This window comes from Otolemur garnettii, unplaced genomic scaffold (genome assembly GCF_000181295.1).
Source record: "Otolemur garnettii isolate 467f Iridium unplaced genomic scaffold, OtoGar3 scaffold00021, whole genome shotgun sequence".
In the NCBI taxonomy this organism is placed as follows: domain Eukaryota; kingdom Metazoa; phylum Chordata; class Mammalia; order Primates; family Galagidae; genus Otolemur; species Otolemur garnettii.
In genome coordinates, this window is record NW_003852416.1 from 6,760,421 (window position 1) to 6,787,943 (window position 27,523).

General features: G+C 35.1%; 1 protein-coding gene across 1 annotated transcript in view; it reads right to left on the minus strand.

Moving 5' to 3' along the window:
• Positions 1–27,523, minus strand: part of ATRNL1 (attractin like 1) — a 701,118-nt gene that overhangs the window by 655,102 nt on the left and 18,493 nt on the right. Inside the window, exons 2-5 of the mRNA XM_003787143.1 lie at positions 11,311–11,394; positions 9,504–9,617; positions 4,725–4,853; positions 1,731–1,939 (exon numbers count right to left, since the gene is read on the minus strand). Of these exons, the coding sequence (XP_003787191.1) occupies positions 1,731–1,939; positions 4,725–4,853; positions 9,504–9,617; positions 11,311–11,394 (536 nt within the window). The remainder of the gene's footprint in view (positions 1–1,730; positions 1,940–4,724; positions 4,854–9,503; positions 9,618–11,310; positions 11,395–27,523) is intronic.

Here is a 27,523-nt window from a genome sequence, read left to right on the forward strand (position 1 = left end):
AGACCCCTCATCGTTCAGATTGTTTAAAGTTATATAACCTAAAAGAGAGAAACCTGGAGCCACTCTGATTATGGTAATTGGTAGGGAGAATACGACACCTTCATGTCTACTTTTAAAATTAATGTTACATTTCCTTTACATATGAACATAAATTCAATTTGTCATACCTTGACTTGTCTTTTAAAAATTATTTGTCTTTTAAAAATTCTTCATCTATTCCAATGTTTGCATGCCATGTTAAGATATCAGTGATTTTCAAAGTTGCCTTTTCCCCCATTTGACTTATTAAAATTTAAACGGATTTTATAACATCATAGAAGTAACCAAGATGTGCTTCAGTAAATGAATTTATTAAACTGTGGTACATCTATACAAAGGAATATTATTGGATGCAAAAGAGAAATTAGCTAACAAGCCATTTCAAGACATGGAAGAAACTTAAATGCATATTATATTACCAAGTGAAAGAAGTCTGTCAAAAAATCTATGTACCTTATGATTCCAATGTACGACATTTGAGAAAAGGCAAGGAAAAGTCGGGAGACAGTGAAAAGATCAGTAGCCAGGGAGCTTGGGCGTGGGAAGAACAAATAGGCAGAGCACAGGGGATTTTTAGTTTAGAACTTTAGAGAAACTATTCTATGTGACACTATAATGGTAGATACATGGCACAACAAATTTACCCAAATCCACAGAATGTCTATCACCAAGACTCTGACTTTGTTTGATAATGACTTGTCAGGGTAGGTTCATTAATAGTAACAAACATAGAGTTACTAATGAAGAGTGAAATATATTCGCTTTTAAAGAAAAGTGGTAATATGAATAGTCTAAGAAATATATATATATATTTCTTATATAGAACATATTCTTTTTGGTTTTTATTTAAGTCTGGTAGGAATTCTTGCTGTAATTTTCTACTCTATATTACAGTAACATAAGATTATGTACCTTTAGTTGTAGAATTATTCAGTTAAAGTTCCCTCTTCAACAGGATTAATATACTGGCACAAAGGAGGCACTCAGTATGTAAATACATCAGCAAAAAGTAAGCTCTGAGTGGATAAGGGTATGGATAACTAGACCTATCCCTTAATTTAATTCCACAGTGACAAAATTTATGATTTTATATCCACATACATAAGGAAAAACTCTTTAGTATATCTGAAGTTAATCTTTGATGATAGATATTTATAAAAATTGTTTAGAAATTCTTTCCTAGCAATCTTACTTTTGCGATGAGTAGTTAAAATACTCTTGTCTTTTATATTTTTTAAAGTCTGTTTTTTAAAAAACAGCCACAAGATGTCAGTCTTTCCTAAGAAGTAAGTTAATATTGCGGCCTCTTTTGCAATTCTTTTTGCAGTACACTATTCGTTACCTTTATAAATCAAATTTGACTGCACTGCACGTTAAAGCCAGTAAATTCATCAAATTTGGGGGGATTTGACAAAGAACTGCAGAAGATCATAATGGTCATATACTTTAAATTTAAAGAGGTTCATATATAACTTCATTTGATCCCCAAAGTAGCATATTAACAAAATCTTCAGGAATTCTACTTGTGAGAAGGCAGATTCTAGATGATTGTTTATCAGAACATTCTAAAAATACAAGCAAATACTTGAGATTTGGATATGCAAACTATAATAAAACAAATGAACAATCTGTGTTAACAGATACATGAATCTATGTTTCACAGGCCATCACACCATACCATACGTGCTTACCTTGCCAGCTATCATTGCAGACACACAGTTTCTCTCCTGTAAGGTCACAGTAGCCGTGATCTGGACTGCCACAGTTGGCTTTACAGTAAGGAATATCACAGGCTTCCCCCTTCCAGTATTTATCACATTCACAATACACTTGACTTGGAACAGAGGTACTAGTTGTACACTTCCCATGACCAGAACAATTGTTAGGACAAGAATTGATTCTGTAAAATATAATTCATATGTATTCAAAATTAAGATAATGGAAAAAGAATTTTGGCTTTTTTTATCATTTTTATGTTGCATCACCATTTCACACTGTGATTTCCATGCTTTACTCTGTACCCGTTTACTCTAAAGCAACACAGTAAGTATTTATTTGCAATTGGTTTTGTCTAGTCTGTGTACTTACTTCTCTACCAAGACTCCAAATATCCAAGGACTATACACTCAACATCGGCACAGTTCCAAGCAAAATGCTTTGTAAAGACTTACTCAAATGTTTTGAATATATATATATATATTATTAGAAAAACATTCATGAATATCAAACTATATGAGAGGTCAAGATATAACTTGGTGGTGTGACACTTTAAAGAGTATGCTATTACCTATATATTCTTATGTTAGAAAAGAAATGTCGATAACATTCAGCATTGAGACTCTAAGTGATCACATTCTACTATGTACCGGGGAGGCCAAAAACATGTTTACACATTTTAAGAAATGTTATTTATGTCTTACTTTTCAAAGTTGAATTAAATCACTATAACAATGTGTATCATGTATGATGTTTGCTCAAAAGATGGTGGTAATGAGATGAATGCTAGCACCACCACCAGACAAGTAAGAGTGTCAAAGAAATGGCAGAACACAGTTGTCATTCGAGGAGGGCAAGACCATTTTTGAAGTGGTATTTGAAATTTGAGAATGTTGTAGAAATATAACCACAATGGAGGTGTGAGTGTGGGGGACCTTAAAGGATGTGGTGTACTATAGAAAACCAGCTACACTGTGGGTACTTCAGGAAGAAACTGAAACGGCACGCACGGCAATACCAGCGGTCACTTTGGTCAAGCAGTAATTCGCCAAAATCACAAGTGTCTGGGCACTGATAGTAACCACTTTAGCACCTTTTGTAATTGCAGAAGTCAAAGGCGACTTTTTTTTTTTTATTTTTTTGCAGTTTTTGGCCAGGGCCAAGCTTGAACCTGCCACCTCTGGCATATGGGGCCCAGGCCCTACTCCTTTGAGCCACAAGCACCACCTTCAAAGGTGACTTTTAGTCATCTTTTGTTTTTTTCTTTTTGTTGTAGTTGTTGTTTGGCAGGCCCCAGGCCAGGTTCAAACCCGCCAGCCCCAGGGTATGTAGCCAGCACCTAGCAGCTGAGCTACAGGCACCAAGCTGATCTTTTGTTATCAGTATATGTTAAGTATTATAATAGTAATGCAGTTTTTTCCTTTCTTAAAATGTGTATTCTAGAATATGGGGAAAGGAGAAAGGGCGGGGGAAAGGGGAGGATGGGTGGAGGAAGGGTAATTGGTGGAACCACACCTACAGCGCATCTTACAAGGGTACATGTGAAACTTACCAAATGTAGAATATAAATGTCTTAACACAATAACTAAGAAAATGCCGTGAAGGCTATGTTAACCAGTTTGATGAAAATATTTCAAATTGTATATAAAACCAGCACATTGTACCCCATGACTGCATTAATGTACACAGCAATGATTTAATTTAAAAAAGAAAAAAATGTGTAAACTATTTATTTGGTACCTCTGTATTTATTTTCCTTTGTGTACTTACTTGTATAAATAAATCCTATAATTAATTTCTGATTCAAGGATATTTAGAATATTTTATTCCCGGTGAAAAGTTCTCTGTTTATCAATTTCTACATTCATGAAGAAAAAACAAAATCAATATATACAGTTCTTCCTAGCCATTCCTGTGAAAGCATCTGAAAGCATCTCTGGCCACCTCACTTTTCCTTGGACTTCTAGATATAAAAATTTATATAATATAAAGTGCCAGACACATCATAGATTTCCAAAGAATAATTTTTTCTTATTTTAGAGAAGACAGTAGAATGGCCATATAATTTATCTCTTAAGATTCAATTTCCTCAAATGTAAATAAGAGAAATATGATCCCCACTTGACAGAATTGCTGTGAAGGGAATTAAATGACATAATGTATAAATAGCACCCAGTACAGCCTCTGCAATAGAGGACTATGAAAATTTACATTTCAGGCCCTCTTCAAATTACAAGTGAAATAAATACCTTAGAGCTATAGCTCCCAGCCCCTGCCAGAGACTGGTATTGGCCTGTGGCCTGATAGGAACCAGCAGCACTGCTTCACTGCCTGAGCCCAACCTGACTCCTATCCCATCCCCTCCCTTTAACCCTCCCTCCCCTAACCTGTAAAAAAGTTGTCTTCCATGAAACAAGTTCCCACAGGGCTGCACAGCAGGAGGTGAGCAGTGGTAAATTAGCAAAGTTTCATCTGTATTTACACCTGCTCCCCACCACTGGCATCATAGCCAGAGCTCCTCCTCCTGCCCCAACCTCCCACCCATTATGGAAAAACTTTCTTCCATGAAACCAGTCCCTGATACCCAAAAGGTTGGGGGCTGGTGCCTTCAAGCGTAAAGGGCAATTTAGGCCTCCCTGTATATCTGTTGCTACCAGTAAAGTGACACTAGTTTTATTTGTTTCCTTAATTATTTGTCAACAACTAATTTTTAATTTTGTAAACAATATTCCAAAAAACTTAATTTAATGCCACATTGTTCTTAGACTTAGAAATTATTCTAGGCTTGACAACATTTTGTTGGCATATTAAGATTATGTCACTTAAGAAGGGATCACATATACTAATTTGAAATTTAACACACTACCCTGCTCCTGATATATAAGATATTTATAAAAATAAACAATAAATTCCTTTAAGTCAAATTATAAGAGCGATTAAAAGACAGAATCTTTAAAAAAAATACTTACGAATAGAAAATGTTGAAACCAGTTAGATTATATGCTGCATCACTAAAAAAATGTAACAGTGCATAGCCAGATGTCGTAACAACTTCAGGCACAGTTTCATTTCCCCTTACTTCAGGGACTATCAAACCACTAAAAGAGAACAAAATTGAACACTGTGTACATCAATATATAGGACTATTAACCTTATAAAATCTACTCAAAATATTCTTATCAGGATCTCTAATGCATATACATTAGAATGGGCAGCTGGAAGGAGAATAAATCCAAAATAAGCTCCTGTCCACTTCTCACCCAATTAGTTCTCCTATCACTGCGACCCCACTAACATCTACGTTCATGCCACTGGACCCTTTTATTTTCTTATCACTATTTGGACTGCGATGCACCATCTCTCCCTTTGGTCCTGCTATGCATCCTAACATTACAAGGTGGTCTTTTACTTAACTCACATATAAAACCTCACTTAAAGCCCCTTGCAACTCTAACAAGAGATCTTACGCCTTTACTTTCTCCCACGGGTTGCAAATTCTGACAAAGCTAAAAGGAATACTGCCCATCCGCCAAGTGATGACAATGACAGTCTGGTTAAAGCTGTACATTTCCAATATACTGAGCTAGGTGTTTGGAGTAATTTAAAAATATAAACTTTTTTGTTTCTTTATGCGAATTTCGCTAATATGTAACTATTCCAAAACAGAATATTGCTTACTTAAGACACAGAGAAATCTACCTCAGAATAAAGAATGATATAAATGTACAAAAGCAGGAGTTCTAAGTTAATAACTTGTACTAACTTTATTTCTTTTTAAGCCTACTTATTCATGGGGAAAATTACTTATTTTCTTTTTTGTTTGTTTTTTGCAGTTTTTGGCTAGGGCTGGGTTTGAACCCACCACCTCCGGCATATGGGCCCAGCACCCTACTCCTTTGAGTCACAGGTGCCGCCCTACTGATCTTCATTTTGTTATACCATCCTACCCTCTGTAAATCTATGAAAACAGGCAATCGGAAAAAGAAAAGCTGCTAACAATTACACAACTCAAAATAGTCAATTCCTTTAAGCAGTTAAACGTAGGTTTAGACACCACTAAGAACTGAATTCCTTCATTCAAATCTTGACAGGCAAACAAAATATTATAGTGAATAATTTGTTTTGCAAACACATATTTAAATGCAAACAAGTCAAAAAGTAATCAACAGTTTTTGTTTTTTAGTAATTATTATTATATCTACTAGATTATTTTTGTTAGGGAACAAAAAATTTTTTAAAAGACTCAATAGAATTCAAATACGATGATACTAGTCTTACTTACACATAATTATTGTTCATTGTAGTAAGACTGTAGTCTTAGTACATCAAAATAAGTACATTGCTAAAAATAATGTTTCCAAGTCTCAACAGATATAGCTACATATATATCTCTCTGAAACCAATAAAAAAAAAAAACAGATTTGTTTGCTTGCTTGCTTGCTGTATTTTAAAAGAAATAAATGAAAAATGTTTCCACTGACTATATAACAAACCAAGAAATCTGTATCAATGACATCAACTAGTAAAATAACAAATTATATTTTTTACCCTATCAGCTTGAATGTCTTGGAGAGCTAATGAATGATGTGCCAGGTGTTAATGCCATTTCCTTTACGGGCATTTGCTGTTTTCAAAGTTGGAGGTGAGATTGAAGGGCTAAAAAACCCAGTGGTACCTTCAAGGCATTTACAGAGCTGAGAAACAAAAAGTGAAACCAGATCCTTGACTTTGAATGGGGACTCCAATAACTAGAAGTAAAAGTGAACTACTTAAAGTCAGGCCCATCCAAAGGACTGCACTGTGAATCACCTCAATACCTGAATTTGGATTGAGCTGAATGTCGACTGCTACTCTCTGCAGGAGGAATATATCTTTTTATCCTCAAATTCCTACTGCATATATTTCAAACACAACATCCAGCTCACAAGTGTCTAGACACAGTGAAAAAATAATACCCATTTCAATCCATTCTCTACATTCCAAAAAGTCTTACCTACAGAATAAAAGTCCACTTTCTTTAATGTGCTGTACAAGGAAGCAGTATTACAGTGATTAAGGGATTAGGGTCTAGAATTACATAACCTGGACTCACATTCTGACTTAACGCTAGCCAACTTTGGGCCACTCACGGAATCTCTCTGTATCTCAAATCTCTACTTATAAAATGGCAATAATAGTACCTCAAGGATTATTGTAAGGATTACATGAATTAATGCTTATGAAGAACTGTTGCACATTGCCTGACACAAAGCACTGAGGAGATGTTACTGACAGCTATTTATTGGATAATCTGTTTCCTACATATCCCTTCACATTTCCTGTGATCAAGTTAACTCAAAACTTCTTACTACTATCCTGAAACATAATGTTCTTTAATGTTCCTATACTTTTGTACATATGTTTTTCCCTACCTAGAATGCCCTATCTGGCCCCAATACTTTGCCTACTATTCTTAAACCCCATACTTTGCCTACTATTCTGAAACTTACCATGAAGGATTAGTTATTTCTTTTAAAATTACATACCACTTTTTCATAACCTAATTATAATGCTTAATATACTGTGTGAGAAATCTGTGTATGTGTCCCTACAAGTACACAACTACTTTGTACTAAATTTGTGTGGCGTTTGCCCCCCCCCTCCCCCCCCAGTTCTTAGAATGTAGCTAATAAATCCTTGGAATTTCTCCAGTGATAGGAATGTTTTTGTTATTCATGAGAGTTTATTATGCCAATGAGATGATTCATGGGGGGGCCAGTAGGTGGTGATTTAGGAGTCACTGTGATGGCCTGTGCCTACTTCTTACTATGTCTTCCAGGTTTATGACAATCTCTGGAATGAAATAAGTTATTAAATGTTTATTGAGTGATATACTTAACACAAATGAAATAATTCAAATATATTTAGATTCTGAATTCTTTGCAAGGTGAAGTGAATAAGCTTTTAAATCAATGGATTGAGGTTGAAGTCCTAATCCTGACTCTGCCATCTATGAAAAATAAATAGTTTCTCTGAGTCTCAATTTTCTCAACTGTAAAATGGGGATAATAGTATTTCCCCCATAAGATCTTTGTAAGGATTAGATCACATTTAAATTGCCTTGCACAGTGCTTATCATCAAGTGGATATTCAATAAACATGAGTTTTCTATCGCCCTCAGGACAGCTAACAGAACACCTGCTAATGAAAATTCACTAGTTCCATCTTCACAGCCATGTACTCTAATCCCATCCTGCCAATTATCTCCCTCTAGTAATAGGAAAGGACTGGTAAGAATGTTAATCAGTGTTAATTAATATAAAGTCATTAGAACCACTGGAAAAGCAAATGAAAAGGCACACATCTAAATAATGATTAGTCAGTCAACAGTGTCATTAAAAAAGATAACAAAGTGATATTTAAAAATAAATCTTTGAACCCAGGATCTTATATAATTGTCAGAATGACTTATTTTGCAAGATAATTATTCACAAAGATCCACTCCACTTTCTATCTATTGTCCTAAGATGAAAGGCTACTTTTGGCTATCCTTTTTATAACGTTCCAAAAACTCAAAAATGAAGTTCTAAAACTGTTTTAATCTAACAATATTACAAAATAAGTGTCTGTGCACCTAAGAGTTCGCTTTGAAATAGTCATTCAGAAATACAACTCCTTACCTGCTTGCCCAAAAAACTAATAGTTCACATTCCTGACAAAATGGAATATATGCAACTTGAATAGAAAAAAAAGAAAAATTGCAATAAAAACATTTTAGGGTAACAATAAGCTTTTATTTATTTATTTATTTATTCTGCAACAGAGTCTCACTCTGTCACTCTGGATAGAGTGCCTGGCGTCATAGCTGACAGCAACCTCAAATTGCTGGGTTCAAGTGATCCTCTTGCCTCAACTTCCTGAGTAGCTGGGATTATAGGCACCCACCAAAATACCTAGCTAAACAATAAGCTTTTATCTGTCCTTAAATCTTCAACCATGACACAACATATAAGTAATACCATATAAATAGCAAAAGTGAAGAATAATGTAATGAGTAGCTGCTCAACAAGCCTGTTATAGTTACATTGTACACAAAATCTATACTACATGTGCATAATTTTTTCTATGTCTAATACATTTTCTCTTATTCATAAAACTTTTAATAAAAATCTGCATACAGGCCCATAGAAGATATTTTTAAACTGATATTTTAAATGCCATTGGTTGAAAAATTAATAGTCTATGACTATTTAACTACTAACAATAAAATATTTTGAAGCAAACAAATTCCCCACATTTTGAGGACTGGTATAAATTCCATCTTTATTAACTTTTACACAAAGCAAAACTTAACACTTTAATGCAGAAGTGACCATTTCATCCTTTTACTAAAATAAAATGATACCCATTAAAAAAAAAATACATCTATGTATTTGTTTGTCATTAGAACTCACCCTACTTTACCCATAGTTCTGAAAACATATTCAAACCACTTGAAAATAATAAACTAAATACAGTGAGAATAAAGAAAATTTATAAACAAATATACATTTCCAATAGACACTGTACTTACCTACCTCAGTGGTATCAATATTTACGTAATTATGTATATACTTAAACTGGCAGCCACAGCACACAACACAATTATAATCATTTGTGAAATTTAACCATCAAAATCCATACTAAATTTATTTTGGAGTACACATCAATAAAAAAATTAATAAATTATACTGTTATCTTTCTAAAACTGATTAAACATAATTACTCACCTAAGTACAGCTATTAAAGGTGCATATATTGAATCTCCATCATAAACATACATATGATCCCAGCTACATTCTGTAGCAAAATGATTAAATCTCAATCTTAACACTGCATTTGGACTGAAAAAAATTAAGATATTTTTTAAATTAATATATAACATATAAGGCACAGTTTGAAGAAATTTTAGACAACATACTTTATTTAAAATATGTTTATAGGTAATTTTGCTATAGATCCTTAAATCACCAGAGCAAAAGATTGATAAACTATCATATCTAGTTTGTAAAAATGAGATGAAACTTTCAAAATCTATTAATAGGTCATATGCATGGGTCATTATTTTCTAAAATTTTAGTCAACAGAAAATATTCTGAGTCTTAAGATAAGAGTTTACTGGGCAGCACCTTGTGGCTCAGAGAGTTGGGCACCGGCCCCACATACCGAGGGTGGCAGGTTCAAACCCGGCCCCCACCAAACTGCAACAAAAAATAGCCAGGCATTGTGGTGGGCGCCTGTAGTCCTAGCTACTTGGGAGGCTGAGGCAGGAGAATTGCCTAAACCCAGGAGTTGGAGGTTGCTGTGAGCTGTGACTCCACAGAACTCTACCAAGGGCAATAAAATGAGACACTGTCTCTAAAAAAAAAAAAAAAAAAAATAGAGTTTACATAGGTTGTATATATTACTGAAACCTTGTTGAATTGTATATTCAAAATGGGTACATTTTGTTGTATGCAAAGTATACTTGAATAAAGTTTCTTTTTAAAATTCAACACTCAAGAAGCAACTATTATCATATCTACAGAACCCTTAAGCAAAGACAAAAGTTCTTTAAATTCTAATCAAAAGGTCCCAATATGTCATACTATTAAAAAATAAGCAAATTGAGACTATAGATACACAGCAGAGAATTACAGCATTTAAGTTTTTTACAAAGTTATAAAGTTAAAAAAACACAGTTTCCCAAAACATTCTTTAGAAATAACAAAATGGTTTAAAAAGAATTCATATCAATTCACTTACGATTCACTCACAATATGTTTAAATAAATTCAGTTTCAAGCCCTACTTTCTAAAAAATACCTCTAAATGAATAATTAACTCTTCTACAAAATGTTCTTTTAAAAATACTCTTAAAACCAAAATGCTGGGCTCGGCGCCTGTGGCTCAAGTGGCTAAGGCGCCAGCCACATACACCTAAGGTGGCAGGTTCAAATCCCCAGCCCGGGCCCGCCAAACAACAATGATGGCTGCAACTAAAAAATGGCCAGGCATTGTGGCGGGCGCCTGTGGTCCCAGCTACTTGGGCGGCTGAGGCAGGAGACTCGCTTGAGCCCAGGAGTTAGAGGTTGCTATGAGCTGTGATGCCATGGCACTCTACCCAGGGGGATAGCTTGAGGCTCCGTCTCAAAAAAAAAAAAAAAAAAAAAAAAAATGCTAAATAGTATTAATGAATAGCATAGCATAACATGAAATACTTGTATACATCCTATGGAATGTTTAAATTCCATAATAAAATGTATAATAAAACAAGCCAAAAAGGCCTACTCACATTAAAACCTCAGTAACATAATTCAAAGTCAAAATACATATAAATATTAACTACTATCACAAGAAAAAAGGTATTATAACTTATATTAAATGTGATGTCTACAATTTTTAAATCCCATGAAAAAAATGGAAATAAGGTTTTCCAACAAGAAACTATTAAATAAACTATGACTATAACGTCATTATACTTTAATGCTTTAATATTAATATAACTTTTATCATTTAAGAATAAAATAAAATAACTCAACCCAAACTGTATACTTACTAGCCTTCAATTAGCCATGTACATTTAGTTTTATACTTATAGTTAATTGGACCATCTGTTAAATATCCAGAAGGTTCTGTTAACCTAGAGGAGAAAACAAAATCATGAAAATAATTACCCTACAGTGAAGACATTTAGTAGCATAAGAAAATATAAAAGTCATTAAGACAAAGTAATAGAACATAGGAAATTTCCAAAAAGGAGGATTTATTTCCAACACAGACAAACTGCAAATTGCTTTTATTTATTTTTATATTTCAAAAGATATTCATTTTGGATTTCTATAAACCTTGATGTATCATGACCATTTATTTCAATTTGTTCAGTGGGAAAAAAAAAAAACACTGAAAGACTGAATATTGTATGAGGTCCAATGTTAATGCAAAATAGATTAATTTAAACATCATCTGCACAAAAATTAGGTTGAGGCAAAAGAAGGAAGATCAAATGTGCTGTGGAAGAGGCAGATCTAGGGAACAGAGAAGCAGTGTATGTGTCTTCTACCTGGGGAGTTATGGTAGCTGTTTGGTATGCATTCACCAGAATTGCTAAGGCAGTTGTCACCAGAATTTTCAGAGTTCTGCTATCTATTTTTAGTATCATTTTCTCTTATCTACTCTTTAACTAGCCCAAGAACTCAGTCAATTTTTAAAATCAGGTAAATCAAATGACGTATTTCTCCTACTTTATACACGAAAAGGAAAAGATAAACTTCAGGATAAGTTTATAAGTAATTATACACGAAAAGGATAAGAAAACTTCAGGTTGTCAGAATTTAAAAATATTTAAAACAAAAATCTCAATGCTACATCAGTCTGTTCTGATCAATTCCTTTGTCAACAAAAGACTATACTTTAAATAATTAAAGCACCTTCCCACTGAGCATTTATATACTGTATTTGTACGTGCATACACATGTCACAGCCAATTCGTGTTTATGCACTCACATAAACATACACATACACACACACAGATATTACGGTCGTTATCTACTTTTATATAAAATTAAAATTTCCTTATAGTACAGTGCCTTAAAAATATTAGGAGGAAAAAAAAATTTCATTTACCTAGATCAGGGTTAACAGAAAGGTTTGTCAATGTTAAAGTTATTTGCAACATTTTAATAATTCTTGAAAATCACTTGGGTAACATAGGGGCTAATTCATGCTTGAAAAAGTTTTTGAAGATCACAAGACAAATTCTTATGTTCTCAATATGTTAATATAATAATAAATTGAACATTTTCTACATGTCAGGTACTACTGCAAGCATACAACGCTCACTTCAAAAAAAAATCTCAAAACTCCATGGGATAGTAAGTAATTAGTAACTCCAATATTACACCTGAGAAAACTGAAGCACAGTTTAAATAACAGGTTAGATAACTTCCCCTGATTTTTCACCTCCAATAATATTGGATGCATAATTCAGACACTCTTCGAAGACAACTTAAAAAGATGTTAAGATAACAAAACAATAAAATCTACCAAACCCAGATCCAGAAATTACAAATTCTTTAAGAGAAGCCTGGCATTCAGAGCTGCTTTTTTGCCTAGAGATTTGCCCATTTAGAAGAGACTCCCAAAAGGCTGAGAGTGCAATTAGGCAGCCTCAAGGAAAGAGGGGGTCAAAAGTTGGAGGCAATGACCCTCGAGAGGTAGGGGCTCAAATAAACAACATAGCACTTTGTCTTGGAACACGATGACTTGTTATTAGGGTGTTATTAGGGTAAAAGGGCATACCAGAAGCAAACCAGTCCTCACCTAGACTATAGCCTAGCTATGAGTCATCTGGGAAGCAGAAAAGTCTGTAAAGCCTTAAAATTGGCCTATAGTGATGCTAGATCTGCTAGTGTGCTAAATCTCCTAATGGAAGATACATGAAAGTTATTGCTATCCTAGACCTCAGATTATTTCTATCAATAATTTTCAAATAAAATGTCTAGAATAATCAAAGATAACTAGGCATATGAAAATAATATGAACAGATTCAAAGATATTCTAGTTACTGATATTATATATTATCAGAGGCAAACTATAAAACATATGTGCTTACTAAGTTGAAGAAGACAAAAGATAAGATTCATGGCAATTAATGGAAAACTATAAAAAGTAACTGCAAATTTGGGGAGGGAAAGGAAAACCTATTACTGAAAACTACCATTATCAAAAGTAAGAACTCAACGAACAAGTTGAACAACACATTAAATACCACTGGAAAAAGGATGAGCTATCTACAAGACAGGTCTGTAGAAAACATCCAAATAGCAGAATGACTGAGGAATCAACCCTTTGTGTGTGGGTCAGGTCACTCCACGAGATAAGACGCCAACTACATGAAGGCCTAGCTGAAGGCAGGGAAAAATACAGAAGGGGTAGGAGAATAAAACCACATATATCAATTATGATCTTATAACCCATTACAGAAATAACAATCACAATAGCTTTGTATAGTTTCAATTTGCTTAGTATATGTATAAATTATCTCTTTTACATTTTCATTTTATAAAATAAAACAAGTTGCTGAAAGTTAACTTTACAATTTAGTCTTTAGATAACATAATATCTGATGTAACTATGACTCAACATGAAAAATAAGTAATATAACCAATGATGGATATAGACAATGACTTTTGAGACTATGTATTTCCTTGTTTGAGGGAAAAGGCAAAAATTTCACTTCTTAGGTAGAAATATACCATTGTTTAGTTGTTGTTGGGGAGTTCAAATATGTTTACAAGAACGCTTATGGAAGCTAAATCATCAAAGGGTGGACTGTGCCAGTTACCCATCTGTTGCCTCTCATATCCAAATTCACCCTATTTGCCCTACTGTGTGAAAATAGATACAGGCCTTTTGATTTCCCACACACACACACACAGGGCAAGATGTGAGAGTTTCACTTCTTGGTTCCAGTGTGCTCAAATAGGCTCCTGCAGTTTGTGTGGCTTCTCTACAACTACACTCCGATAGGTGTGGTGGCCAGCAGCTCTCAGCCAGCAACAGCTTCCCCCAGCCCTTTTCAGACGATGTTGTAACAGAGTGCCTACAATGACACACCTTCCCATGACATCTTTCTCCAATGTCCGATAAAGTAGTTTTATGGCAAATTCTAGAGAGGGCAGATATTGAGCAAAGGTAGCCCAACAGCAACTTTTCTGCCATTAATTAACCTGAAGCCAAGCCCTCCTAACAAAGTCTGGATCTCAGGGAGCAGCTTTTACTTAGGTCCTCCATTTCAGTCTTGAGCGTAGTAGTAGTTGCGCATTATATCTTCTATTTCTATATTCTTTAGAATTCTCTTTATTTCTTACTAGCCAGTCTCTCATTGCTCCAATCACTGCTACAGTTAGTACTTCCTTATATTACACTTCTCATGTTAAAATTACATTTTTTTCCTGATTGGATCCAGACCAATACACTAATAATAAGGATATGCAAAATAATATCACAATAACAAACCATTTTGCATTAAACAGAATAGCTAAAATTAAAAATTGATATTACCAAACATTAGCAAGGATATAGAGAAAAAGAATCCTCATAGGAACAAATCAGTGCAACTACTTTAGAAAACAAGTTAGCATTATCTTGCTTAGTTTTAAATAGTTACATCTATTTTATTTAAGAGATGGTGTCTGTCTCACTATGTTGCCCAGCTAGAATACAGCGACTATTCCCAATGTAATCATCGGGAATTCAACCTGGAACTCCTGGTCTCAAGGAATCCTCTTGCCTCAGCCTCCCAGTTGCATGCAAGGACTATAGGTACTACAGACAGAACCCACTGCACCTGGGTAAACATAAACATATCCTACTTGTAGGGAAGGTGTCAATGCTACACCCATATTCTCATAGACTTCCTTGTCATTCCCATACACTCCAGTCTGACTTCCCAAGGTCGCACCTGCATCATTGTTGAAGGTCTTCCCTCTGACTGCTAGAACCTACTTGTGCATGTGGTGGGCTAAAAAGTGCTTAGGAATTAATATCGTCCTAGGGATAGCCCTTAGCCAATACATGGTTTGGTTTAAAGAGGATAAATGCCCTCGGCTTCCTTACCTCATTGCTGGAATAATACTGAAGTGCATTTTCCCCAGCACTTTCCTCTGGGCTGAAGCTCTCATCACCCACTATGGTAGCTGACTTGATACCGGGTCTCTTATTAGCTACCTTCTCTTCTCTAGATCACTCATCTATCAATGTCCCTCCATCTCCCAGAGTAATAACCTGCGGCATGCTTTAGTATCACTATAACTAAACTAAGATTTTTACTTACAGTAAATTCAGATGGGAAACCAGCAGAAGGAGATGCACTCACTTTAATATGATAGGCTTACGCAATATCTCTCCTAATATTTGATAACTACAGCAGCAAGGATAAATATAAGCATTATGGAATTACTAGATGATTGCTGTTAAAAGCCACTAGTGTGCTGAATGAAGAAAATTATAGACTCAACCAAGCCGATTTTAGATACAGCATGAAACACAGATGCTTCTTTAACATCTAGAGAGACTCTGACCTCCTGCAGCCAGAGGGTAGGTCAAGCTGAAAAACAGGTCGAGGACCAGATCCCAAGAGGAAGAGAACAACAGAAAAGGTTTAATTCACAGCCCTGGCAAAACTCCAGGGCTAAAGATAGCACCTCCAAAAGAAAGTAGCGTCTTCATACCAGAGAGGGCACCATCTGGCTATCTGCACTTCAGAACCGAAAACCTCAGATTTTTTGAACCTTCTGAGCCTGCAAATGTCTTTCAAAAGACTAGGTTGACAATGAGAAAATTGAATTCCCACCCTCTTTAAAAATATTACTCAGTCTTTAGCCATAGCAACAAGTAATACCATAACTGAATTAAACCAATTTAATCAATCAATGACAACTGGCTATAGTAATCATGTTTCCAAAACCCATGCAACTAGTTGTAGCTCCATGAACAGTGACCACACCAAGAAAAAAATTAAAAATCTCCAATGTTTGGGAACTAAGCAACAAACTTCTAATTCACAAAGACAATTAGGAAATAAAATACTGAATAATACTAAAACCAGAACATGTCAAAAATCATGAGAAGCTAAACCAATGTTTAGAAAAATATATAGTTCTAAATGTAAATATCAGAAAAGTGAAAACCAATTATCTAAGATAACATCTTAAGAAGCTATCAAAAGAACAGCAAATTAAATCAAAGTATGAGAAAATAAATATTATAATAAAAAATAAGTATCTCTGAAATAGAAAACAGTTCATACAATAAAGAACATCAATACAATCGAAAGTTTAAAAAAAATTTTTAAAAATACAATCAAAAGTTCATTTTATGAAGAAAAATAAAATATACCCCTGGAAAAACCGATCAAGACAAAAAGAAAAAAATATCATTGTCAAGAGGTGATGTGAAGGAAGTGTTATGCCTCTGCACACAAGTTAAACGTCACAGTACCCGAAAATTACACAAGCCTGTTACCCTGCTCAACTTCAGCAGCACAATTATCCAGACTGAAAAGGAAACTACTCACCACAGTCTGATTCCTTCCCTACCTTCATTCCTGAACCCTAGCACTAAAGATTATATCAAGAGCCTAACTTCTTCCTCAACTTACAACAAAGAGGTTTCTTCCTTGCCAATTCCAGTCTACTGGAAACATGGGAGGATACCACCAACCACGGCAAAAATGATAGAAAATCCCTACTCACCACCAAAAGATAGGAGGTGGGAAAGCTCTCAGCACTTCTATGATAAGAAAAGAACAATTCTCCCTTTGTAATTTCACGACCTTTCTTTTCTTTTTTGAGGAGGAGAAACAGAGTCTCACTTTGTCACGCTCAGTACAGAGCTGTGCAGTCACAGCTCACAGCAACCTCAAACTCTTGGGCTCAAGCTAATTTCTTGCCTCAGCCTCCCAAGTAGTTGGGACTACAGCCGCCCACCACAATGCCCAGTGATTTTTAGAGATGAGTCTGGTTCAGACTGGTCTTGAACTCATGAGCTCAGGCAATCCTCCCAGAGTGCTAGGATTACAGGCATGAGCCACTGCGCCTAGCCTAACCTTTTCTTAAACTCCAAGAACCTTCACTTTCATGCTACTCATGCAGAGAATTCCCATTACAAACTTTGAACCTCTTCACAATCTAAAACTGATCCCTAAAATTCAAAAGTCTTACATTTCAAGACTATACTCTGACCACAAACACCAAAATTCACTTTTCACTCCTAATAGCTTTATATTCCAATTATGTGGAGCTCTCCAGAAATCAGGTAGGATATAATTCAATTATCTAAAAAAGTAAAATAGGTTTCTTACATAGCTACTATTTCCTATGTCATTCCCACAACGTATTCCAAGTCTCAATTATTGTTTTTTAATTTTGTATCACTCCTCTTCCTGAATTGAGAACCATATTGACATATTAATTAGATCAGAATTCCATAAACTGCTGGCCTACTGTCTATTTGTGTAAATGAAGTTTTACTGGAACACAGCTACACTTGTTTGTTTGAATATCATCTAAGATTGCTAACATGCTACAAGGACAGAGTTAAGTAATGGCAACAGAAACCATCTGGCCAGCAAAGTGTGAAATATCATTTATCTGGCCCCCTTAACAGAAAAAGTTTGCCAATCCCTTGTCTAGATGCCTGCCACATGCCCATATGCCTTGCCAAAGTCTCATTCTAGCTGAAAATGCCCAATCTAGAGTTCTTAATTAAATAAGCATGCTGGACTGTTTATAACAAATGGGTGGCCGCTATTAAATGCAGAAAAATTAGCACAAACATAAAACAGAAATAAATCATTTGGATGCTATGCTCTATCTGGGCTATGAACAAAAAAATTAATACATTGTAAAAATAAGAAAAATGCAACAGGTTCAATATTACAATGTCTCTTAAGCAATAAATTCTATTTATCACAGAATATGGACTTAATACTGGCATAACCACTCTTCAAGGAATAGTCAGATACACTAAGGGATAATCTTAATGAAGGTAGCTTTTGTAAGCCAGCTTCACATAAAAGTCTTATTCAAAACAAGTTTTCTAGTTAATATACCATTTAACAGTTTATTGATTCTTTTTTTACTTTTATTGATAAATAATAATCTTATATATTTCTAGGGTAAAATGTGATGCCTGCCTACATTGTAAATTGAGAAAACTGGGCCAATAATCATATCCATCACTTCACATCCTTATGATTTTGGTAGGGAAAAGACTTAAAGTCCATTCTTTTAGCAATGTATTTTATCAAATATACATTTACATTATTATTAACAATATCCTTATTTGTCTTAACTAAAACTTTGTACCATTTGACCAAAATTTCCCCTTTTGCTACCTACTCCCCCTCCAGCCCTAAACTCAGATAACTACCATTCAACTCTCTACTTACATGAATGCAGATTTTTGGATTCCACAAATAAGATCAGGTGATACTTGCCTTTCTATGCCTAGGACATTTCTCCTAGCATAATGTCCTCTAGTTTCATCCATGCTGTCATAAATAACAGAATTTAGTTCTTTTTTAAAGCTGATTATTCCATTGTGTATGTGTGTGTATATCACTTTCTGTAATCCATTCATCTATTGATAGAAATTTAGATTGTTTCCAAATATTAGCTATTATGATTATTGGTGCAATGAACATGACAGTGTAGACATCTCCTCACCATACTAATTTCAATTCCTTTGGATATATACCCAGAAGTGGGATTGCTGGATCATATTGTAATTCTATTTTTAGGTTTTTGAGGAACCTCCATATTGATTGCCAAAGTGGCTGTACTAATTCACATTCCCATCAACAAAGTTCCCCATGTCTCCACATCCTTGCCATTAGGATCATCATCTTTTTGACAGTAGCCATTTAAACAAGTATGAGGTAATGTCTTATTATGGTTTTAATTTCCATTTCCCTGATGATTAGTGACAATGAACATTTTTTTCATATGTTTGGCCTTTTGTATGTTTTCTTTTGAGAAATGTCTATTCAGGTCCTTTGCTCATTTTTTAATAGGGTTATTATTGAGTAGTTTGAGTTCTTCATACATTTTGAGTATGAGCCCCTTATCTAATGTATGATTTGCAAATATTTTGTTGTTTCCTTTCCTTTGCTCTACAGAGCTCTTTGATTCAATCCCATTGGTCTATTTTTGCTCTTGTTGCCTATGCTTCTGGAGTCATATGCACAATGTCATACATTCTTTCTCCTGTGTTTCTTTCTAGTAGTTTCACAATTTCAGACCTTCCACATAAGTCTAAACCATTCTAAGTTGATTGTATAAGGTATGAGATAAGATCCAGTTTCATTCTTCTGCATGTGGAAATCCAGATTTTCCAGCACCATTTATTAAAGAGATTGTCCTTTCCCCAGTGTGTCCTTTTGGCACCTTTGTCAAAAAACAATGGACTATAGATGCATGGGTTTATTTCTGGGGTCTCTATCCTGTTCCATTGGTTGATATATCTGTTTGGGTTTTTTTTTTATTGTTGGGGACTCATTTTTTATTGTTGGATACACAGAAGCAGGTTTTTATGCCAGTATTATGATGTTTTAATAATACAAGGGGACCTCAAAAAGTTTGAAGAAAATGCAATTAAAATATAAAAATTAAAGACACAAACTTTATTTTTCAACATAAGTTCTATCAAAGTCAACAAACATTTGTAAGTGATGACTTAGCCATTTAGCTGAACCCTAATAAAATAGGACCCCGTGAATTTAACCATGTCAATGCAGTCTTTTTTACATTATAATCAGAAGAAAAACTGGTGTATTTTATAGAAATTTTAAGATTAGGAAACAAAAGAAGTCAGAAGGAGCCAAATCAAAATTGTAAGATGAATACCTCATGGTTTTCCAGCAAAACTCTCAAAAAGTTGTACTTGTTTGAGAGTACATGAGCAAGAGTATTGTCATTGTGGAAAAAGACTTCTGGGCATTTTTCTGCAGAAGCTTTGGCTAACTTTCTCAAAACATTCTAATAATACACAGCTTCTTATTTGACCCTCCCATAATCCAACAAGCAAAATGCCCTGAGCAGCCCACAAAACTGTTAGAATGACCTTTGCTCTTGACCAATTTGATTTTGCTCTGACTGAACCACTTCCACCGCTCAGTAGCCATTGCTTTGATTGTGCTTTGTCCTCAGGATTGTATTGGTAAAACCATGATTTCATTTCCTGCTACAGTTCTTCAAAGAAATGCTTCAGGATCTTGATCCCACTTGTTTAAAATTTCTGTTCTGGTCTACAGCTGATCTGGTCATGATTTTCACATCCTTTCAGAGAAAGTTTCTTCAACTTAAATTTTTCAGTCAGAGTGATGTAGACTGAGCCAGCTGAGATGACCATGATTTTGGCTTTTGTTTGTGCTGTTAGTTGTCAGTCCTCGTCAATAAGAAGAGGAATAAAATGAATTTTTTTCCTCATAAATCGATGATGGGAATAGTTGGCTGCTACAGGCACTTCTTCAACACTGTCTCATACCTTTTTAAAATAAGTTAACCGTTTGTAAACTGCTGATTCATAAAATATCAATTATTTTATTATTCTTCCACCCAAGCTTTATCATAAATTTGATGTTTGCTCTTACATCAATTTTAGCAGAATTCATGTTGCTCAGATAGGGGCTCTTTTCAAACAGATGTCCTAGCCTTCTTAGTGCCTCAAACCACATCCCATTCATACATATTATAACAAGCTTGTATGAGCTTATTTTGGTGAAATCCATGCATAGTTTTTTATAATACTCATTTTCCATGAACTTTTTAAAGACAAGTCTGATGCCTCTGACTTTGTTCTTTTTGCTCAAGATTTCTTTGGCTATGAGAGTCTTTTGTTGTTTCAAACAAATTTCATAATTTTTTTCTATTCCTGTAAAGAATGACACTGGAATTCTGATAGAGATTGCATTGACTCTGTAGATAACTTTGCATAGTATAGAAATTTTAGCAGTATCAATTTTTTTACTCCATAACACAAGACATGTTTCCATTTATTTATGTCATCTGCAATTTCTTTCATCAATGTTTTATAGTGTTCAGTATACAGATCTCTCACTTCCTTAGATTTACTCTGAAATCGTTTTTGATACTATTTTAAGTGGGATTTTTTTCTTAATTTATTTTTCAGATAGTTCATTGTCAGTGTGTAAAAGGCTACTTATTCTTGTATGTCAATTTTTTGTAATCTGCAACTTTGCCAAATCTGTTAATCAGTTCTTACAGTTTTTTGATAGAGTTCTTAGAGTTTTATATATATAACATACGTCACCAGCAAACAGAGACAATTTCACTTCTTCCTTTCCCCATTTAGGTGCCTTTTCATTCTAATTGCTCTGGCTAGGAACTCCAGTACTATCTTGAATAGAAGTGGTGAGACTGGGCATCCTTATCTTCTTCCTGATCTTAGAGAAAAAGCCTCCAAATTTTCACCTGTAAGTCTGATGTTAGCTGTGGGCTTACTGATCTCTTTTTAAGCAAAATGATTAAGGAAGACCTCTAGAGTTCATTATTATGAATTCATTGTTACGTTTTTCCTGTCTACTGATACGTTGTTGTATTACAGTGTGCTAGTGTGCTGAGCATGCGTTTCTTCTTGTTCCCTCCATAGTGCAGTCTACATGCCCCACTCCCAAGTCTGCATTCTGTCTACCTGACCTCTAATAGCTTCAGATGGCCTCATCTGCTAGAATAGTAGTGTTCAAACTGTAATCATGCTTACTATCAATAAAAATTTTTATTAAATTCAAACATTTGTATATTAATATGTAAACATATATACTAGTTACATTAAAATTTTATTATACTATAAAGCATAAATTAAAAAACTAAATCAAAACTAATAGTAATAGAAGTCTTAATATTTTCTTCACACACTCTGGTAGGTAATCTTATATAACACCCCACATTGAAGGGCACTGATTTATACAAATCATATCCTGCCTACACAGTTAGACACTACCAGTTAACAATTTCCCTCATATAAGTACACTCACCATGATAGCTATATTAGTTGAACTGGCCATCCCCACATACTAGCAAACATCTATTGACTGTACTCAATAACAAACAGTATATGCTTAGTCAGCTCTCAGTCTGATTTCCATGGAAGGAGCCATGTAGACCAAACCCTCCCCATGAGTTAGGATAGAAAATAATTAAATTTTGGTAGACTCTAATCAAACCATCATTATTTCGCTGCCAGTATATTAAAATAATGTTTTCCCATGCTCCTTCAAAATACTGTATTCCTTGTTATAAATCTTTCCTAGTCCTCATCTTCAAATAGCTCAAGAATAGCATCTTTAGGATGAATGTTACTGAGAACAATAACAAAAAGGTTTTAGCATTTTCAACATTTATCTAATGTCTATCAATACTTCCTTGTGGGTAAATTATACCAGATTAACAACAGTTTTTCTGGGTACTGAGAAGACTTGCATTCTAATAATTCAGCATCTGCAGAAATATTATAATTAGGCATTTACTGAAAGATTTTTGGCCATGGTAAATATGGCTAACATTTTCAAGTTTGTCTTCCATACCAAGCAAGAAAGTTTCAGGGACAAAAGGAAATAATTGAGTAACCAGGGAAGATATTTCTCTTTTTTTTTTTTTTTGAGACAGAGTCTCCTTAGTCACCCTCGGTAGAGTGTCGTACCATCATAGCTCACAGCAACCTCAAACTCATGGGCTCAAGCAATTCTATTGCCTCAGCCTCCCAAGTAACTGGTACTAGAGGCACCAGCCACACTGCCCAGCTAAGGATATTTCACTTTTAAAAGATTTGATTCGGTTGCGCTCATTTCATTTTTACTGACTGTGATGGAGAATAAATATATGGTCTACTCTTCGTGTTTCCATGGGGAGACTTTAATTAAGCCACACTCTACCTCTTGACTTCTCATTCCTCTTTCTTCCTCAGTAGAGAACAGGCAGCTTATCTGATTGGTGAGTTAAAAGGAAAAACCTAAGTATGAAAGGTTCAGCCAATTCTAGATACAGGAAACACATTCTGACCATCTTCCATGCAATAAGAGCTGTGTCCCACAAGACAGACTAGCAATTCCCTAATTCAGCCTGTAAATCCATGGGTAAATTTAATCTGAGGTAAAGTATTAGATAGCCCATTATGGCCACACACAAAAGTTATGTTCTCCAATTTAGCATCAGTAAAGCTGATATTTCAACCATTACCTATTTGGCTTCTAGGCCTATTTCTCAACTGCTATGAAACTTTAGATATTTGACCCCTCCAAACCTCATGTTGAAATTTGATCCTCATTATCGAAGATGGGGCCTAATGGGAGGCGTTTGCGTCACAGAGATAAATCCTTCAGAATGCTTGGTGTTGTCCTATGGTAATCAGCTCTTCCTCAAGACTGGTTGTTTAAAAGAGCCTAGAACTTGCCCCTGTCTCTTGCTGCTTCTCTTGCCATGTAATCTCTGCACTAGTCTGTTCTCTTTCACCTTCCACTGTGAGTGAACAGTCTAAGCCCTTTACCAGAAGCAGATGCTGTGCCATGCTTCTTGTATAGCCTTCGGAAACATGAACCAAATAAACCTCTTTTCTTTATAAATTCCACAGCCCAAGGTATTCCTTTATAGCAGCACAAACAGCCTAAGATATCAAACTGACTGTGAACTCTAAAATTCTAACCGTGTTTACAAATATTCCTATTCATCAATACCTTTTTCCTCAATGACTTAAGCTATAAGATAATTATAAAACCTATAACCCAAATGTTTTAGATATACAGTATTTCTCTTTCACATGGTAATTCTTTTCAAAGTCATTTGCTATCTAATGCTAAGATTAATCTAGCTAAATTGCATCACATCTACTGATAATTTCAGAGCATTATGCTATCTGTAACATATTTTTGTATTTTTCCTATTCACTTTTTGGCTAAAAAGGTAAATCATTAGTATACTGTGGGTCAAAGAGCTCAGACATCTAAATTTCCAGAGCATCTTCCTTTCAAGAATCCAGACAGTAATTAAATTGACACTAACATTTACAGTGTTGATTCCTATTATTCCTAGCAGACCAAAGAAATCAAAGAAAGGTACATAAGATATCAGAAGAAGTTTAAATTAATAAATAATAATCATCCTGCTTTATTAGTCTTATTTTCCCACAGTTCTATAGGTCATAAATTCCTATAAACTCAAATATGTGTTAACTGAACTGGGCTCTTATCTGGAGGGTCTAGATGAGAATTCACTTCCAAGTTCATTCAGGTTGTTGGCAGAATTCAGTTCTTCCCAGTTGTATGACTGAAGTCCCCATTTTCCTGCCAGCTGCTGGCCAAGGATTGCTTTTAGCCACTCTCTGGTCCTTTCAGGCATGGCCCCCTTCATTTTCAAACCAGCACTAGCATGCCAAATCTTCCTTGTGCCCTGACTCTTTGGCTTTTTCTGCTAGCACCAGGGGAAACTCTCTGCTTTTAAAGGACTTGTGTGATTAGATTAAGAACACCTGGGAACTATCTTTTCTGAAATATAACATCAATATAATCAGGAGAGTAATACCAGGGGTTAATATAAGAGTCATCTTAAAATGTGCTTACCACAGTTCCTTTATTTCTATATTCTTAGAAATTACAATGTACTTTGCTAACTCAGGATGGTGAAATACCTCTAAGACACCACTATAAAAGTTATTTCTTATATATCTAAACTATAGATTAGTTTTATTTTATGCTGACTATATAAGATACCCTGGAAATTATTTTTTAATAAGTCAAAGATACAAAATGTGTTTATATAATTTGAGTTTCTCCATAAGAACTACAGAAAAAATATACACACATCATTGATTGATTCAAAAATATTTATTAAATGCCAAACAATATTCTTGGCCTAAGAGATAAAACAATTTTTTAAAATCTTTACAAAGTAGATAAATAGCTGCCCAATGCTGAGGCACAGGGAAGAGAATTGTAAGGTACAACTTAAAGGTACAAAGTTTCATTTATAGAATGAAAATGTCATAATATTTTGATAATTATGTACAACTCTAAATTGTGGGGGAGGACAATTTCTCACTCTGTCATCCAGCCTAAAGTGCGATGGCATCATCATACTAACTGCAACCTCAAATTCCTGGACTCAAGCAATCCTCCTTCCTCTGCCTCCTGCACCACCATGCCCAGCTAATTTTTCTATTTTTTGTAGATACAAGGTCGAGCTCGCTCTTGTTCAGGATGGTCTCAAACCCCTAACCTCATGCAATCTTCCTGCCTAGGCTCCCAGAATGCTAGGATTACAGACATGAGCCACTGCGCCTGGCCTAACAACTCTATTTTTTTAAAGAGTATCAAATTGTAAACTTCAAGCTGGTAATATTTATGGTACACAAATCATACATTAATAAAGCTATTAAAATAAAAAGTTAAAAAAAAGTTTTTAATAAATCTCTGCTCTCCTGGACTTTACATTCTGGAATAATCCTGTCCAAAAGAACTTTTAGCAATGATATAAATGTTGTATGCATATACTGTCCAATATGGTAGCCACAAAGCACATAAGGCTACTAAGAGCGCTTGAAATGTGGCCAATCCAACACAGAAAATTATTTTTTAATTTAATTTTAGTGAATTTTAAAAGCCACATGTGAATAATGACTGCTACATTGGACAACACAGTTCCTTAGAACTAATGGTATTTGAATCTCAGCCCACAAGTAAGCCAGAATATTTCTAGGAAAAAAACCCAAGAGATATGCAGATGTTATTAATCAAGAAAATGTGAGAAAAATTCTAAAGCCATTTTAGAGTTCTTCCAGGCTGCGTATCCCATCTGAGACCCTGAGGCCAAGTTTTCCAGAAAGGCACCTGCAGAATCTCAGCATTCACTGCTCTGTGCGACCTCAAGTATCTGCTCCCCACATTCTGGCATGGTACGCTCAGCCATGGGTCAAGTGACCTAGGATGTGGCTCCAGCCATAGCTCAGGAAGATACAGAATATAAACCTTGGCAGCATTCTATGTGGTGCTAATTCTGAAGGTGCACAGAGTGTACAAGTTGTGGATATGTGACTGCCTCTGCCTACATTTCAAAGGATTCTGCAGAGACTTGATGCAAGGGTAGAGCCATTATAGAGAATCCTCACTAGGACAATGTATAATGCAGCCATGGGAGCAGGGTTCCCCCTCAGATCCCAAAACAATAAAGCCACCCTTATGCAGCCCCACCCTGAGAGAACCATGTGTGGGTTGAGCCCACACAACCACAAACATGCTGTGCTCAGAAGGCAGAACATAAAATCAAAAAAGATTATTCTCTAGCTTTAAGATTTAATATTGTTTGTACTACTGGGTTTTTGACTTACTTGAAGCCTTTCCTCTTGCCTATTTCTCCCTTTTGAAATAGGAATGTCTACCCTATGTCTATCTCACCACTGCATTTTAGTAGATAATTCGCTTTGATTTCCCAGGCTTACAGCAGGAAGGGACTCTGCTTCAGGGTGACTCACACCTTCAGCCTCACCCGTATCTGAACTTTGGACTTTTTAGTTGGTGCTGGAATGAGTTAAGACCCTAGGGCTATTGTGTGAAATGAATAAGAAGGATTTAAATTTGGGGAGTCAAGGATGAAATGGTATGGTTTTAATGTTTTCCCCAAAAAGCATGTGTTGGAAACATAATACCCAATACAACACTGTCGGGAGATAGGGCCTTGGCTGTACCCTCATGAAAGAATTAATGCCATTATCATGGGAGTAAACTCATTATCACAGGAGAAGATCCTTATAAAAGAACACGTTCAGCCCCTTTGGCACTCTCTCTCCCATACCCTCTATCTACCCTTCTGCCAGGGGATGATGCAGCAAAAAGGCCATCACTAGATGATTAGCACCACATTCTCAGATGTCCAAACCTTCAGAATCATGAGCCAATAAATTTTTGTTCTTTATAAATTACCAAATCTCAGGTATTTTAGTTATAGAACCATAAAACAGACTTAGATAGTCAGATATACAATACTCAAACTATCCAAAATACAATACAAAATTACTTGTCATGCCAAGAAACAATAAAATACCAAAAGATAAGCAGCAGATACCATCACTGATGTGACAAAGATATGGGAATTATCTGCCAAGAATCATAAAGTACCTATCTGAAAAATGGTCTAATGAGCAGCTGCAAACGCTTTCAAAAATATATAAAATTAAAAGGCTCAGAAAAGAAATACAAGATA